Below are 18,794 nucleotides of genomic sequence, written 5' to 3'. Positions count from 1 at the left end.
CATCCATGTGAAAATAAGTTATGTCAGAACGCTCTGGGATCTTACTCTATTATGTGACATTGTCGAATGAACTTTGTTGTACTACTATTACTCTAAAATATTGGTATGAAAATTGTAAGCGCGGTTACGCACCCAAACAATCTTGGTGCTAGGACTTTTAATAGAATTTATGTGATTGTTAATTCACTAGTTGATTTCTTAACTTAACTTTCCGTGTTTTTATAACAAATTATAACATATAAGTGATTAGTTTTTTTTTATAGAACAGGGGGCAAACGGGCACGAGCCTCACCTGATGTTAAGTGATACCGCCACCCATGGACACTCCCAATGACAGAGGGCTCGCGAGTGCGTTGCCGGCATTTCAAGAATTGGTACGCTCTTTTCTTGAAGGACCCTAAGTCGAATTGGTTCGGAAATACTTCAGTGGGCAGCTGGTTCCACAAAGAGGTGGTTCGTTGCAAAAACTGCCTACAAACGCTCAGTTGTGTAGTAACACGGTAAAAGCATGCACATATCATGGAGATTCTTTTGGCAAGCAATAACTGATGGACCCTTAAAACGCAAAGTGTATTTCAGTGGGGTAGATTTTTTTACTTTAAGCGAGGCCCTTTCGCGTTATGAGGGTCTGTTTAAATCATGTATAAGGCCCGTCAGTCACTCTTCCCGCTTTCAGGTTTGATTCCCGATCGGAGTGATAATTGAATTCGATTTCTGTCTCTAGTTCTTAGAATCCTACCAAATAGTTGATCCTTTCACATGTCTGGTACTAATTTCACTGTTATATAAGATAAAGATGTATATTAAAAACCAAATATCGAGTTTAAGCAATCATGTCGTAGGTATGCGTAAGTCTCTTCGGAAGAAGAGCTATGCTCTAAAGAGGCTTTTTTTAGACTCCCATCAATAAAACCCTATGCAACCAAAGTAACATACATTACTGAGAAATGATATTTCATTGACACTATTCCCAGTAAAATATAATTAAAAGAAGTTCTTATAAAATATAAGCGATACTATGTGTAAGATAGAGCACGAATCGTCACAAGTATTACGATAAAATCGTTATTATCTAACAAACGTGTTTAACAAGTGATCTTCATTGAGGATATTGAACTTATTTTATCGATTATCATATCAAACAGTTGATAACCAATTTTATAATGGATATCAGCAATGGATATCCCAAATTCTTATTGTCTCTCTATGTAGCTAGACAATTAGAGTAGTTTATTGTATGTGATGCTTAAAAAATACAAGAAAACATTTCAAAATTACACACATAGGTACATCATCCTCCTCGAAAGTAGAAATAACATAATTAAAAATATTAATGAAAAACACACAAAAGCGAGGACAGAAATATAGGTAAATAAAACGCAAAATAAAAAATAAACCTAAATAAATACTTAAATTAAGAGTACGGTGAGTGAAAAGTCTCTTATGAAAAGAAACAAGGATTCTCGATACCGGGCTAATATCATTGGAATTTACTCTAATTAATTGAATTACATAGATGTTATTTCACTAGTAAATGTTTACATTCAAACTTGAAGAACAAACTCACCAAGAATTAAGGTGGGTAATACTATGCACACAGAGTTATACAATAATCTGTCTTATAATGTTAAAATGTTATTTCAAGTAAAGCATTCAAAATCTCGGTAATTTTGATACAAATTATATTCAGTCTACCGTTTGTAGATCGCACTGAAAAAAGTATTGATAAGCGTTTTCTTATCAGGTACCGATAACGATAAACCAATCAGCCGTACAAGGAAGGGTTATGTCTTTGAATTTATCGTCCCTATGCGTGGACACCGGACTTGATATGTCGACGGGATAAACCCAAGAGAACATAATTTACTTTGTAAATCACTTGGAAGTGCGACTTCTATGTAAACTAACAGAAACTAAAAAAAGCAGGTCGCTATGAAAAGTTCTTTTTGTTTTTCGATTTGTTCCAAATTTGTACAACTTAAATTAGACTTTTTTTCTTTTGGTACCTGTTCATTGCTGGCGGAGCTTGACTGTCAGTCTTGTGAAGCGTGCCAGATGCAGTATTAAATTGGTGAAATATTAATAAATCGTAAATCTTATACTTACAACAATATTACAATAATCGTTGAAACACGATATGTTACGGAACATACAAATCATCGGTGTATGCAAAATAATAACCAAACTATTTGTTTAATCTTCGTGATGCGTAATTCGTGGAATATTGTATAAGTTGAATCGGATATATTATGCTTTTACGTCAGTAGAATATGTAGTAGTATAAACAGATACAATGCATTATACATAGAAAAACACTTTTTTAACGAATTTGAAGTTGTGTTTTATTATAAATTAACAATTATTTTACATAATTTTAAATTTAACCGACGTTTCGCGTGCTTTACAGCGTGCGTGGTCACGGTGACTGAAGACAAAAGGTGTTGAATGTCAAAAAAGTATCACAGCTGTAGAAAAAGTTGTGTTATTTGTATTTATCTCCCTAGAGTTGGTATCGACTAAAAGATGGAGGGTTTTGGCAGAAATGGATAAAATTATGTAAAATAATTGTAAATTTATAATAAAAAATAACTTCAAATCCGTTAAAAAGTGTTTTTCTATGTCTAAAAGTTATGTCAATAAAAGACAATACTATATGCATTATACATGTTATACAGTAATTCCAATAAGCGATAACAGAAAAAGCATGGCGATAGAATTCACTAGCTTAACAATAGGTAACAATTGCACAATGGGGGACTTAGGAAAAACTCGCGTTTTACTTCAATAACACTTGTAGTTGGCGAGACTAAGCCGATCACGGGAACTTCCCAACTCGCCTGAATGGTCACAACTTTAAGAACCTCACGAGTAAGCACTCAAAACTAGTACATCTCTCGTGCATAGAAAAACATGGACTACGTAAGCAAACTGCTTGAGTAGCACTCAAGAGAAGTTTCGCATCCAACAATCAAGCTTTAGGAAGAATTCAGGGATAATAGAGGCTCTTTGATAAAATAATATATAATACTAGCTGACCTGGCAAACGTTTTGCCATGTTTATTATTTCTAGGAAACATTCAAATAACAAATAATTATCTACTATAATAAAAATAGGGGTTGATCGTAGAGGGGTGAAAATTAAGGGTTATGTGTATTTTTGTATGCTGTATCTTAAAAAAATAAAAAATAATTTTTTTTTTGGGGTGGACAACCCTTATCACTTAGGGGTTTGAAAGATAGTTAGTAGCCGATTCTCAGACTTACTGAATATGCATAATAGATTTCATAAGTGTCGGTCGAGCCGTTTTGTAGGAGTATGGGAACTAACATTGTGACACGCGATTTTATATATTAGGTATTATACCGGAAGCTTTTGTGAAATATATTGTTTAATTACATCTATCACTTAAAGAAACACGAAAGAGTAGATTCTACTCTAAATGATCCGTATTAATCTTTCTTATTATATAAGTTTAAAGTTAAATTTTGTATAAATCAATGTCATTAAATATTTTTAATGGTAGTAGTATTTTCTCTTTGATTCGTAGAATTATTTCCAAAAACAGTTCATATTGCAATAGATATAATATTTTGTCAGATAATAAGTTGTTGTATTCAACAGTGTTTTCGTAAATAGTAAAAATGTAAAAAAAATCATATGATATTTATTTATATAAAAAATTACGATTCTTTAATACAAATAAACGTTTCTAAAGTAACCTTATTAATTATTAATAACGTGTGCTTCGAAACAATATAGTGTGTGAAAAGTTCCTGCTCATAATGAATCATTTCTATGTCAACAAACGGCTTACATTCTTAGAATGACACCTAACTTATAAATGGCTAAGGTAATCAATTACTATAGAATCAAATTACTGTTTATCTATGATATATAAAGTATACACGACCATTTTTACACGCTTTATATTAGCTTCACCTGTATGTATGTGTGTATGTATGTATGTAACCGACTCCTTCGGACTCGATTTTGACCCAATTTAAACGGACAGATTTAATTCAAACTTTGTACACTTATAAAGAATCAGCGACAATATAATCATTTCATAGGTTTATCTCGAAAAAACAATGAAACTTTTTTTAAGTCCACAAAGCAATACGATTAAATTGAGACAACACGTATTGCTGCTAGGACTAAAAAGTGGAAAATAAATATAGTTTAAAAAAATTAAAACACACGCTTTTAAAGCACATCAAACTAAAAAGTGAAAAATAATTCCTAATTTAGGCTGAAAATGGTAATGAACAAAAAATACTGGTATTATTGTGAAAAAGCGTGGGGTGCTCTGTTTCATATTTTTCGTCTATCGAGCAACCCTATTTATATGTAAAAATATGGATTAGTAACTTAGTGTCAAACCAAAAATGTATGTATGTTTAAGCGGATTCGTCATAACAAAAAAAACCGTTAATTCTAACTAAATGTATACAGAAGTTATCACGTCTCAGAAAAGGAATATTTTATTAATTTTTAAAAAGTTCAGATGAAATTAATTAATTCGCAAATTAATTAATTAAAGCGCAAAAAGTCCTAATAAATATTTGTCGAAAGCAAATTATCAGTGCTCAAAAATTGAAGAACTGTTTCGCAAAAGCAATTGTTCCCAATTAACTTTTCCGATACCAGAATCTTCATTTTGTAAGCATCCTAGCATAATTGATTAGCGACCCTCAGATTTTTATTTGGTTCAATTTGTTATGTAAACTTGTTTTCAGTAATTAAGTATTTATTTAATGAATCAACATAAAGTCATCACCAAAACAATACGGTCTTAGGCTAAGCTTCGGAAACTCCCGTAAATCAAATCTTAGATTTCTGTGTCTGTTTCGTGTTACTGATAGACAAACTGATCAGCTTTGTGTACCTGATACACGCTGTCGACTTTTTGAGTCTTAGCCATACAGCTAAGAGACTAACCTACGACCTTAACTATGAGAGTCGCACGATGATACCATTAGGCCAACACTGCTTCTTCATTTATGGTAAGACTTAAATAATCAATATTTTATTGTTTCCATAATAACATGTATAAAGTAAGCAAAACTTGCTTATTAATAACTACTCGTATCTTTTATCGGCTTTAGACTATTCGTTAGAAAAGCTGAGAAGGAGGGAACTTCTATTTAAATATTATAATGCTGAAGAGTTTGTTTGGTTGAACGCGCTAATCTCAGAACTGGTTCTAAAAAAATGATTTTGATTGGTCATTTATTGAGCAGGGCTTTATAATAGTTTTAGTCTACGGCCGAATTAACATTGCAACCGCACAGCCAGTAATATATATTAATTAATTGGTTTAAGAACGTCAAATCTTACCTCATTGGCTTGAACAATGCTTGCACTCCATTTGGGTAGTCAATAATTAGCTTCAGTTGCGTGCCACCTTCTTTTTGCTCTGTAAAGAATTATTTCTACTTGAAAAGACTCAAATACAGTAAGCCTTCATTCGGAGTCCAAGACACTTTTTGGGTCACAGAGCCAGCGAATTTAGTCTTTAATTTAATCTTATATTTTTTATTAGTCAAAATTAATACATTTTGTCGTGAGGAGCGTTTTTAAGTTCTAGAACTCCAGTCTTTACTCATTGTAAATAACAATAAAAATAATTATCTATCTGAAAAACGCCCCAAGTAAAAATTAAAACAAAATACAACCTTCAAATCGATATTTACAATTAAGGCTAAACTTGAAAGTTGTCTAATGAAATTCAATCGATCTGGAACTGGAATAAATTATACAATAATTAATCTAAAAATAAAGGGTAGTCTACATGATAAAGTCGGTCCGACAATGAAATCCATTTAAGGGATTTAAATATTCAAGTCCAATTGGAAGTATAAGGGCAGATTGTTGTGCCACTATTGTCCGTCGACCGCTAACCCCACAACTGATTGCGGGACCCGACTTCATTTAATATACATACCTTGCCCCAAGCTTTGTACACAGGTGAAAAACTATTTCCCAACTATCGCAATAGAGAACTCCAAGCGAAAGAAAAGCGGGTGACTAAGGGTTGGGTCTGCGTTATTAACTGCTTTGGCTCACGCATCCCATTGTAAATTATTATTTAAAGAAAAATTTAAAGATCATTCGAACATTCTACGCAGATTAAACACACCCCGGATCGGGACGCTTTTTGTTGACTCCAATGTCTTTTTTGTGTAATAGGAGGCAAACGGGCAGGAGGCTCATCTGATGTTAAGTGATACCGCCGCCCATGGACACTCACATTGCCAGAAGGCTCGCAAGTGCTTTGCCGGCTTTGCAAGAATTGGTACGCTCTTTTCTTGATGGACTCGAACTTAGTCGGAAATACTTCAGTGGGCAGCTGGCTCTACATAGTGGTGGTGCGCAGAAAAAACTGCTCAGTTAATTGAGGTTATAAATTAATGTTTTCTTATGTGGTAATAAAAAAAATATAGATAATGATAGACAGATAAAAACTTCTGTTACGAGAACAACAAACCATGTTATGATGAAATAAATATATCTAAATAACAGAGCTCCAGCGTTAACAAAAATATTAACTATCTATTATGAATAACAAATATAATTGTAATTAAACTCGATTTATAGAGATAATAAAATATAAATCACAGAGAACTGGGCTAAAATTATTATTGTCAATTTCCTTGAGTAAGGTAGGTGTAGACTAAATCGCAAGAACGATATTAAATGATACAGTTTAAATTCAAATTCACTCATAACCTGTTCTCGGTAAAGTGATTGTAACATTTCGTAAATCGACATCGACAACAATTTCTTTCTTGTTACATATTAATTTTGTGGTCTAGGATCAACTTATTATCAATATATAATTTATATTTGAGAAAAGAGTAAAGAAACTAGCGTTTATTACGAATAATAAATAATAATATGCTTTATGGATCTGGGCATCACAGTGTATATGTTTCTGTGATAATTAAAGTACTAATAGGTATCATTTATGACACATGTCATCGATATTTGGGTCTAAAACACGCCGGTTTTCTCACAACTTGGATGTTATCGTACGAAAAATGTTAATTTTTGCACATGAAAAGAAAAATTTATACACCGATGGGATTTGCAAACACGACTTTAGAGTTAAGAATCGCACGCATAAAAACAAAATCAGTCCAATTACACCGATTTAACAATATTCTTTTGTCTCTTTTCACTATAGCGGAAATACATTTTGAAGGAAAGTGACAAAAGAGTACTATAATTAAAACAATGAAATAGTAACAAATTGAAAGAATAAAATTCTTAAACATGCATTAACAGCGTGAAAATAAATGACAAATGACAAGACACGATCCCGCAAATTACGTAAATGAACTGTTTTTAGTTTACATACCAACGTGTAAGATTGGTGACGTCTCCATATCTTTCAGGATATCTTCAACTAACTTTTCGCCGTCTTCATACAACTCATGTTGTGCGATTTTCAGTTGAAACTTCTCCAAGTTCGATGCGTTGATACTGCAAACAAATTACACTTATATAGTTAGTATCAATACCTGATATCATCAGTATGATCTGAGAAAATCGCTATAATTTTTACATAAAATTTAATATCTCGAAAACGTAGATAGAATAATAATTGTTATTTACTTTTTCCTTTAAATAGCGAATTGAATTACTGATTATTATTTAATAGTACAGCCTTGACAATCTAGAATAACCTTGAGTGGTATGGCCTTTCAAAAATATTTCTGTCCAGACCTCCTAGATTTGGACAGAAATTTGTATTAATTTTGCTTGAAATATTAGTTCCTCACACAGTAAACATTAAAAATAATTTTTAAATATCGAATATCTGCAAGGTTTCCTACAAAATATCTAAATTTAAATTTTGAATCTGTCAGAGTTAAGTAGTTTATACTGATACCATCCAGTAATCATTATTGCACAAATAACAATCATCTTAAAACCAGATTGCACCACTTAAGATAAGTACATTTTTCAATATAGGTACAAGTTCAATGCATTTACTAATAGGAAGTTCGTTAGTTCAGTTGTTTCTCAGTGCATCCTCAGAAGAAAGATTAAATCGTTATCCCATATTAAAATTATTACCACACCCCTGATCGTTAATGTCGAGATTTACATGGATTTCCAACGGTTTTGGCTGCTTGGAACACATAAGTGAACGTGATGTGCCTACAAGACGGTCCACACTTCGGGCGACGGAAAGCCCTATTGAATACTAAGAAGTCGCTCTCGATTTGTGGCATACTCCGATAACCTGCATTTAGAAATCAAGCGGACCACTGCTGTAAAATTTATTGACTCTCTTTTTGGCGTGAATTGTATTCAAATCGAATGGGAATTCGCATTTCGCGCTTTAGAATTCCGTGTCCGCGATTGTGATTTCTACAGCGGCTAACGCAATCATGTTCATACTGAACAGCTTAGTGGTCTCTGGGTTCCGAACTTTAGAACCAGAAGTAAACCACTGAACGATTTTATATCGCAAGAATTGTTTAAACTCCACAAGTAAAACAATTGCACTAATTTGAGTTATTCTACAATATCTTTAGTCAAATCTTTTTTAATTTTATATAAATTTATTTATATGTATGAAATGTACCTTTAAGTATAGTTATTAACAGTCCTTTTTTGACCTGATTTAAAAGGTAAACAAATATGGCGTAAAAACCAGAGACTAGGAGCAATTATAAATCTGAGAATGAATGAAATGTTGGGAAGGTCTTGTTCAAAGTTTTAAAATATAATTTAGACACGTTCGGTCAAGATCATTGAAAATTGAAATGTCAAACTGGTATTTTATTTTGATTCTATATTTTGGTCGTTGACGATTTATATAACAGACGGACATAACATTGATTAGAAACGAAATACACATACAGAAACACACAAATAAAATTAAAAGAAAAATACCAAAAAAAATAAAATAAAAAAAGAAGGAATAAGGTACATTTAAAGTGTGTAAAGTGTGTGTGTAGCACCTGGTCCTGGCTCAGCATTATGCTGAGGAGCAGAATGTTCCACAGCGCTGGTCATTCTGCCGGAAACCACAAGAGTTAGTTTGCGCCTCAGACGCAAAAAAAATTGAAATAATATAATAATGATAGTAAAAATTAAGAGTGTAAGTAAAGAAGTCTGAAGATTTGTGTGTATCTTAAAAAAAAAGAATAATTTAAATTGTGTGTTATTTTTTCATTATATCTATTAGAATATCGTATCAAATTTCTAAATCATAATACGTATAGAAAAATGTGTGGTTTGTTTTGGTTTGTTTATGTAGTAGTATTGTGTAGATATTATCTCATCTCATTACCTATTCTTATGTGAGTGTTGATAAATTTATTCAAAATGACAACCCTTTGCAAACGATACGTATAATGAGTAGCCATCATATCTGAAGAGGCGTTGGAGGAAGCCTCATTCATTCCATTTAGTTTTATTGTCGAAGAGCCCGCCTATCTCGGCAGGGCACCGTAACAGGATTTTTAAATAAGATTCCTTCCAAAGCTTGAGAAATTTGCGTTACAAGATAAAAAAGGTCGCTACAACGGTCTCATCCTAGAATGATATTATGACTCGTTTTTATAGTCGTATCGAAAGGGAATCCATACATAGCTAAATTGTGGACGAATAAAAAATAAAGAATAAAACCACGCTCTCATATTCATACTCTTTGGTTTCTCGTACGAGTTCCTGTGAGATTTGGTCTGCCTATATTTATTTAAGTGAAATTACGTCAACGTGTGGCCGCCAACCTGTTTGGTTTTAATGCATAGTTCAGCAGTTGCCAGGTTATTCGCGGATAAAAGGCCTAGCTTTTAGGACGTCGCTGCTGATGCTTTGGTTACTAAATGGCAACTAGGAAGGAGCGCTCTATTATTAAAGACGCTTTAAATAGTCCATGAATAGTTAAACGTTATCGAATCAATCAATCAAATCGTCTATAATTATTTTGCCAAATATATTGTGGACCTTTTTAACCTTCATGTATTTTAAACTTCCGGCTTCGAAAAGTTAGTGTAAGATGAACAAAGATAGTACAAATCTTGCATTTCCTGTCTTAACTAAATACAAAAGTGTTGGCCTGGTGGCTTCAGCGTGCGATTCTCATCCCTTAGGTCGTAGGTTCGATACCCAGCTGTGCACCAATGGAATTTTTTTTCTATGTGCGCATTTAACATTCGCTCGAACGGTGAAGGAAAACATCGTGAGGAAACCGGCTTGCCTTAGACCCAAAAAGTCGACGGCGTGTGTCAGGTACTGGAGGCTGATCACCTACTTGCCTATTAGATTGAAAAATGATCATGAAACAGATTCAGAAATCTGAGGACCAGACCTAAAAAGGTCCCACTGCTTTTTAATACACTCAACTGTTTTCTACCTCACTTCTTGTCAAATATAAAAACAATTTACAACGTCCAATTGTCGTGACAAAATATTATGCAATTTGGTTGACGTTCTGATGTTCTCCATTTTCAAACTTCAAATGAATCAAACATTTCGCCGTAGTGGGTGATTCCTTTTATTTTAGATAATCTAATCTTAATGAACCGTATAATAATGCTGTAATGCGGTTATTAAAGTAAAATTGCAGCTGTAACGAAGTAAGAAACAGTTTCGGCAACTCGTGGAGCTCTCCATAAATCGTACTTGTGGATGTCAGAAAGTCGGCAACTTTCGAAAATTTTCCTTGTAATGTCCTTTCCGTGTCATTTTTCGCGGAACAATTTTAATTAATATTTCTTAACGGTCTTTAAGCGCTTTCGCCAGATGTATATTTTTTATGTATTTGATTAAAATCTGAATGCTAACTTTATAAATACAAAATTATCTTGTGGTCACGATTTCAATTGTTTAGGTCATTTGATGTGATTAGAAATACACACAAAGAGAATAATAAACTATTTAGACTAAATGTAACAAACACGCTTTAGCATTGAACGTATTATTTAAATAAATTTTGGATTTGTGAAATTTTATATAAGACTAGCGGACCCGATAGACGTTGTCCTGCATGATATTTCGATTAGGATATTAAGCAAAGTATGAAAGTACCGACTGCAGCGCAATCTGCCGGGCTGATTTGTGAATCTAAATCATCCAGGGCTCCACCCAAACGCATACAAAAAAATTAATTCAAATCGGTCTAGCCGTTTAAGAGCAGTTATGTGTGAGTTAGAATTATATATATATATATATATATATATAAGCTATCCTATCTATTGAGTTTGATCAAACTGCACACGGTGTGCAAATTTGATTGAAATCGGTTTAGAAGTTGATTAGGAGTCCATAGCGGACAAACAACGTGACGCGTAATTTATTAATTACGTCAATCAAACTAGAATCTACTTTTAAGAACTGTCAAACTATTTTTAAGTTTGGCATATTTAACGGCGCTCAAGACGAGATTGTGACTTAAGTAACACTTCAATTAGTTTTAAACAAACCTAGGTTCCAAGTCCTCCATTTCCCCAATCGTAGGATTTTCTGGCCGAAGGACATTCAGGTCCTTATGGGGCGGGATCACAACCATGTTGTCATCAGCTTTCCCCTTAAGCTGCTGTAAGAGTATCCTCTGAAGATCTTCGAAGCGGTCTGCCGGTGGTGTCGGCGTTTTGGGTTCCGCATCTAAACCACTTGTTTCACTAGGCGCTGACTGCTCAAATTCCCTAGAGCTGTTGCTGCCATTACTGGAACATAAAGAAACACTAAGATATAGAATAATTGTAAAGAAATTATAAAAAATAATTATGAAATATTATATCCTCCAGATGAGTGTTAGCCTTGGCTTTCAAATTCAAAATCATTTATTCATATAGGTAACACAATGTACAATTTACTGCCAGTTCTCAAATCAAGGGCGTAGAACGGAAGAGAAGAACTGGCCATAAACTCTCCGCCACTCTTTTTAATCGCCAAGTTTTTTGTTTTACACAACGTTTGTAAGGCCACCATTACACCATGTTCCACATGACATCTTAAGTAATTGATAGTTAATTAATAATGATAAAATAAATTAAAAACAAAGGTTTGTCCTCTATCAGCAGGAGGCATGGTGAAATAGGAGCACGCACTTACATTCTCGTGTGAATAACACACAACTTAAGCGTGCTACCCTCATCCCTATGAGCATCACTGCAATGGAGTTTTCTATCTATGTGCGCAATAAGCACTTGCTCCTACGGTGAAGGCAAACATAGTGAGGAAATCGGCATGGTACAAATCCAAATATCACTGTCCTGTGTCACACAGAAGGCTGACGTCACCTACTTGACTATAAAATAATAATGATCGAGAAACGGAAATAATCTGAGGACAAGATCCATTTAGGGTTGTATCGCCATTGGATTATCTTTATTATAATATCCTGTGCGTAAATCAAGATTTCGTTGTAATAAAAATAAAACGTAAAAATTTGATGCTAATTACTATTATTCTAAAAATGGATTGCTAAAAGATCACCTTTGAGACTTCAAAAACACTTAAATAATTTTCGTATTCTGTACACTGCTGGGTTTTAGAATTCATAAAATTCTTCGAATAATTTAGATGCATATAAAACTGGCAAATGTATACAGTGCCTTGTAGCTCTCTCTCATGTCAAATATTTTGATCTAAAGCATGCTAGTTATCTAAGAATTTTCACAGTAAAAGCGGGTATTAATTGCATATCTAAAAATGCGGCTGATAGGACTCGGATCTATAGATAGAGTTGAATATATTGATTTATCCTTCGAAAGCTTAAAATGAAGAGCGAATTAAATATTTTCGTTGAATGAATTCATTATTCTTGTAAATTTAAGTGAACAATGGTAAATAATCTAACAAGATATAACAAAAGCCGAATAGCTCTCGACAGGTTGCTACGGAGGAAATAATCGGTATCCAAGTATTAAGCATCCAAAAATCTTCAACTTCATTTAGTCCAATATTTTAACAATTATTGTTATAAGTGTCTTGTTATTTTAGAATAGACCGTATTATAATAGGCAATAATATCTAAAGGCAATATATATTTAAAGGCAATAATTTGTTCCCTTTGGAGTAGAGACTCTTGGGCCGTGGGGTTCAAGTACACAGGCTTATTAAAGATTTAAGTTGGCGCCTAGTAGATAGTACCGGTGACCCCAGAGCTGGTGCTTTCCTCGCTCAACGAATAAGTATCGCAATACAGCGAGGAAATGCTGCCAGCGTTAAAGGTACACTGCCACAGGGACCAAACTTTTTAAATTTGTTTTAATTTTAATTTTATTTATTTTTATTACTTTGTAGGTTAAGAAAATTGTAAATACTGTATTTTAAGGTTAGTAATTAATAAATTAGAATGCAATTTATTGTAATTTTCCAATTTTTAGATAGGCAATTGATATTTCACTTGTGGTATTGTATTTATAAATTAATTTATTTTTTAAATATTGTGAGCATTGAAAACTATAATGTCGTAATATCATATGTCCGTATTATTTGATATTTTCTAACTTAATTGTATGCCACGAGCTGTTTCATGTATCATTACTATATTACACTAACAATTATAATAATGGTGTAATTGTTAGTGTAAAATAAAACCACGGATTTTGCATAAACGCAATGAAAATATTGAAAGTGTTTATAAAATATTAATCTATTTTGTAAGATTCAGCAGGTTAGGTTCTATTTCTATTTATATGATAAACAAATTTTCCTATGCCTGTATAAGCAGTTTCATGGCCTACTTAAATAATATTGACGAATCGTTGAAAAATTATTTTCACTAATAACGCTGATAAATTAAATAACCTAATTAATTAATAATATTTCTCGATGACACTAGACTGTACGAGAAACGGTAAACAGTAAACACAACTATTTTCTATTATATTGCTATGGTTGTACTGAAACAATTTATAATCTACTGTGACTGTTTTGGATTTTCTAAGCAATCAAACATATGAAAATATGCTAGTTAAGTTTTATCGAGTTCTATGACCTAAGGTTCAATTTTGATGAAAAATGGAAACGAATTGATAAAAAAAACAGTTCCTTTTAGGTCTGGGTTTCTGATTTTGTTATCAGATTCACTATCATTTATTTTCCTTAATAAGGAGGTGGTCAGCCGTCTGTCTGACACTCGCCGTCGATTTTTGGATCTAATGTATGTCAGTTTCCTCAATATGTTTTCTTCACCGTACAAGGAAGTAGGTGCATAGGTGCTGTAGGTGCATTATATTTTTATTTATTTTACAAAACGTTAAATTCATAAGAGCAAAGCCGTGGTTCGAACGCATGTCCTCAGGGTTGTAAGGCAGGCTCAAGTCGCTAAGCAAACGCTGCTCAAACGAATTGATACCTAATGTTAATCTTGAAGGTTCAAAATTATTTATACCAAAACCCTACATTATTTAATATCGATTGTTGCTTTTTTTACACGTGAAAACTATAAACGCAATTTTTTGACGTCACTCGTTAAATGTATACAAAGACCTCAGCTTTGGGCTCAGAGGATGACAGCTTTGTTCATAGAATAAAAGAGAACAATACGTAAATTAATTTGTCATGGCATCGGCTGCATAAATATTAAAAGTAAACGAAATATGAGCTTGCCATTCAATGCTTGTGAACAATGCTGTAAGGCTAAACAATAGACAATTAACCTAGGCTTTATAAGACATAAGCATTACAATGTTTAATTACTACGAAATTAATAATGCCTTTTTAACGCGTCACAGATTTAAAAGGAAATATATTTGTGGCTATGGAATTTCTCAACAAGATCACGGAGCAACCGGTGACCATATGAAAAAGATTACTGTATTTCTAGCATTTTTCAGATATGCTAGATAAACAATTTTATTCCTTAAAAAAGCACTTCAATATCGGGGCTTATGTTGGGAATTTCAACTAAAGTCATTGTAAAATTAAATGCGTTAAGGAAAAAATAATCTAAGTTATTTAGACAATTGCTTGTCTTGGAGGTCTTGAGATCAAACACCCATGTCTATTTATATTATATTGACAGCATTATATCTACTGGCACTCTTTTGGTATTATTAATATGTGCCAAATATGAATAACTCTTTTGTAAAGAAGGACCTTGAAAAAATATAATCAGTTCTGTAAAAGAATGGATATACGTGTATCTTTTGCAAATAGTATTGTTTCAAGGAATGAATGAGGCATAAATATCATTACATATTATTTATAGTATTCGTGTGAGGAAATTTGTATAAATGTTAATCAACAGTACACTAAAAAGATAAATTAAATGTATAACAAATTGACTCACTTGTTTAGATATAATGCTGTTATTGAAATACAGAAATTATAGATTTTTTTGATATTAGAAATAAAAAGAAATGTCTCCATAGTAAATACAATTCTAGAAATTGTATCTGACCAATAAAATAATTATAGACTCTTGAGATATGTGAGCAAATAGAAAATCGTCAGATTGCTTTCAACTGCAAACATTGGTGTCGTTGTAGCAAATATTGAGCCAAGACCAATAACGTATTACATTTCATAACTACAACAAGTAGTTAGCTTCTTATTAGGTATTTGAAAATGAAATGAATAAAACTTTTTGTTTTATTCATTTCATTACATACATACCTTTTTATAGGATTTTAATATTATTTTAATTTATAGATCAAATTATTGTGTGAAATTTCGTAGGGTAGTCGTCAGGAACGAGGCTCAGCGCGAACTATGACTACATACTACCGTGTGTCTCGACCGCCAGAGTCGCTGCAAGAGTAACTAAGGGCAAAATAACCTTGTATGGATGGATGTACTATCACGTATACTAATGAACAGATTATCATTTATTTATTTATGTACAGAGGTCCATCGAATCGAATACACAAATTGATATAGCACTAGTTATTATTATTAGTTATTTTATTTAGTAGTTGTAAAAAACTGTGGTAGTAAACGATAGCCTTGTGGTGGAGTGTCATATTGGACTCGTTACTGTGCAAACCTACTAAAACCCCACGGCACCACCAGCAATCATCCGAGGACAGGACGGTGACAGCGTAGCTTTGTCCGAATCCCGTTACCCGAAGGGAAGGTCCCAACCTCTTCGACCGTCAATGATTTCGCACTTTCAATATAAAAGTCATACGATACCATATACACGTATTAAAAACGAAATATTCCTATCAATAGATAAGTCCTTAGATAAGTTCTGTAATGTGTTTTAGATAATATTTGGCGCACTGACCAAATGTTTGGTAATAAGGGAAAACCTCATAGCCTATTCATTAGGCGCTCGTCTCCCAACCCTGAGGACGCGTTCGAATTGCAGCTATACACCGATCTATTTTTCTAGCTGTATTTGTAATTAATATTTCTTCTTACAGTGAAAGAAAACGTAGGAAACCGGCATGTTTAAAACACAAAAATCAACTATATATGTCTGATACGGAAGGCTGATCATCTACTTGGCTATAAAGATAATAATCAAGGAAACGGAGTAAAGAGCAAGTGTGTAATTTATTCAAAAATATTTTTAAGGAAATAGAAATATAAACTATGAAGAAACATAAATCCTCTTCTACTCTTACACTTCATAGTATGATATTTTAAAAATTTGCGCTTGAAAATATTGATAAAATTCCAACAGCTTACATCGTTCACATTCTTCTACTGCAACGTATACTGTTTTAGAATGAAGAATGTTCCAATAAATTATGCAGGTTTTGTGCGAAAACTTATACGCAAAGTCTTCATAGAATATATTTAATACATTTTATTGACTTATTATCCATAAATCTAATTTGTCAGTTGTACTCTTTGATAATTATAAGTTCATATGTCTTTAGCCATTTAAGGGATATAGTCAATAGAATAATTTTAAAATAGTCTACTAACTATGTATTTATGTGACTACTTTCATTTCTTACTTTATGGTATAACACATTAAGTGGTCAACAGTGACAAATATGCATTTTATATGACTAAAATAATTGATGAGGTTTGCTTGCCATAAAGCGAATTATATATTAACATATCTAAAATCAATAATTGTAACATTGTAAGCAAAAAGGTTTTAATTAATTTAAACAACAATAAATAATTTCCTAGAATGGTTTATTCTGTGGCCCGTGATAAGAGTGACCCTATTAAGTGAGTATATAAGATCGATAAAATAAATGTATTATATTCGCAAAATACTAACAATTTAGTAAGTAGATAAATATGGATTGACCTTATATCATTTACGAATTTTTCTAATGATACCATCTCGGGTTTTATGCGTTGATATTTTATGTAGAACACCACGTTCCGGGAAAAAAAATATATATTACGTATAATAAAAAATCCACTCAATTCAGAGATATCATCGATTCGATGATTTGATTATTGCACTTTAGTAAAACAGTACTTAACACCTACCAATAAGCTAATGTACATTGTGTCAAAGCATTGAGAGATGAATATGTTATCTTCAAAGACGCTGTCAAACCAGTAAACACTTGATAAGAGTGATAACAGACGTATACTGTACAGCTGAGAGAAATATTTTCCTTGAACTGCTACTAATAAATATTTGTTTTGTATAACCAAATTAATAACATCGTTAACCTAATTGTAATATTAGAGTAAAAAATAAGTAGTTAATTTCAAGTCAAGTTATTTACGGTTAACCTTACGTTAAACACTACGTATAGTTTAGTTAATTTTGTTAAGTACCTGGCTTTCTTAAATTGTTATAAAAATATTGTATTATACTAATAAAAGTCTTGATAACTGCTGATAATTTCGTGATACGTTTAGTTCTATTCACTCCTGTTTTTAACACTTTATAGAAACTAAAAAAAAAACCAGAACTAACCTTCTATGAAGGAACCGCTTCCGAAACTCAATATATGCCGAATGTCCTTTATCACTATCATCACCAATCTTGACTCTTCCATGCAGCGGCACCCGGTGTCCCGAAATGCCATAGTCCATTTGCAGGTCAACTATTAGCATTAGGGTGAAGAGTATCAGGAATGCGCTAAGAGCCAGCGCAAGGCGTTCCTTCAGCTTCATGTTGAGCATTGTGCGCGCGTTCGAACCGCGCGGCGTGATGGCACTGCGGGCCTGCGCATCCTCCGGCGGCGGCGATCGCTTGCAGTCGCGCGCGCACCTCACCCGCCAGCGATGCCAACGCGCGCGCGCCCACCCGCTGACGCTGCAACATTATCACTAATTACCAAACGGACTACTATAAGCAAATCTGATAGTGGAAGTATTATGCATGCTGGTCGCGTACGGGCTCACACTTGTGATATGAAAGTGGAGAGCGCGTAAGGACTAGATGCGTGAATAATTCGATATTATACAACTACACTTTAATGCTAAAGCCTTGAGGTTTTGATGATGCCTTTTAACCCAAAATAAGTAATCGAATCGACGCTAGGCACTTAGGTTAGTTTTTAACAAATCAAGTGGTTTCAACATACATTAATACCATATTTTTAATCCTTTTCAATAGATTTAATTTGAATAGAGCACTTTGTTAACTTTAATTAACATTTCATTCTCAATAGCCAGTCGAAAATCACTAAGTAACGATATGTAAACAAAGCCATGAATGTCAATATGCTTTATTAATGATATATTAAAAAGTATTTAATTAACGCGTGTGTGCGTCCATATACAACCACGCTAATCATATTTAAATAACCTACTGCAGTTTCTCTTGGAGCAGTAGTTTTTTATTGTTACTTGGCAGATGAACGACGTTAAATGTATAACGGTAATACATAATTTTAATATCTGGCAATAGCTATTTTCTTTCCTTTTAAAACGGACGATTCTTACTTTT

General features: G+C 33.0%; 1 protein-coding gene across 3 annotated transcripts in view; it reads right to left on the bottom strand.

Moving 5' to 3' along the window:
• The window catches only part of LOC125049467 (extracellular serine/threonine protein CG31145), a 67,373-nt gene that overhangs the window by 9,992 nt on the left and 38,587 nt on the right, over positions 1-18,794 (bottom strand). For all 3 annotated transcript variants that reach the window (XM_047648783.1, XM_047648781.1, XM_047648782.1), the window contains 4 exons: positions 17,817-18,158; positions 11,446-11,688; positions 7,362-7,486; positions 5,339-5,417 (listed from right to left, as the gene is read on the bottom strand). In XM_047648783.1, coding sequence (XP_047504739.1) covers positions 5,339-5,417; positions 7,362-7,486; positions 11,446-11,688; positions 17,817-18,025 — 656 coding nt within the window. In that variant the 5' untranslated portion in view covers positions 18,026-18,158. The remainder of the gene's footprint in view (positions 1-5,338; positions 5,418-7,361; positions 7,487-11,445; positions 11,689-17,816; positions 18,159-18,794) is intronic.

Source organism: Pieris napi, chromosome 5 (genome assembly GCF_905475465.1).
Source record: "Pieris napi chromosome 5, ilPieNapi1.2, whole genome shotgun sequence".
Classification (NCBI taxonomy): Eukaryota; Metazoa; Arthropoda; class Insecta; order Lepidoptera; family Pieridae; genus Pieris; species Pieris napi.
Note: the sequence above shows the minus strand (reverse complement) of the source record. Positions and strands in the feature narration are given on the sequence as shown.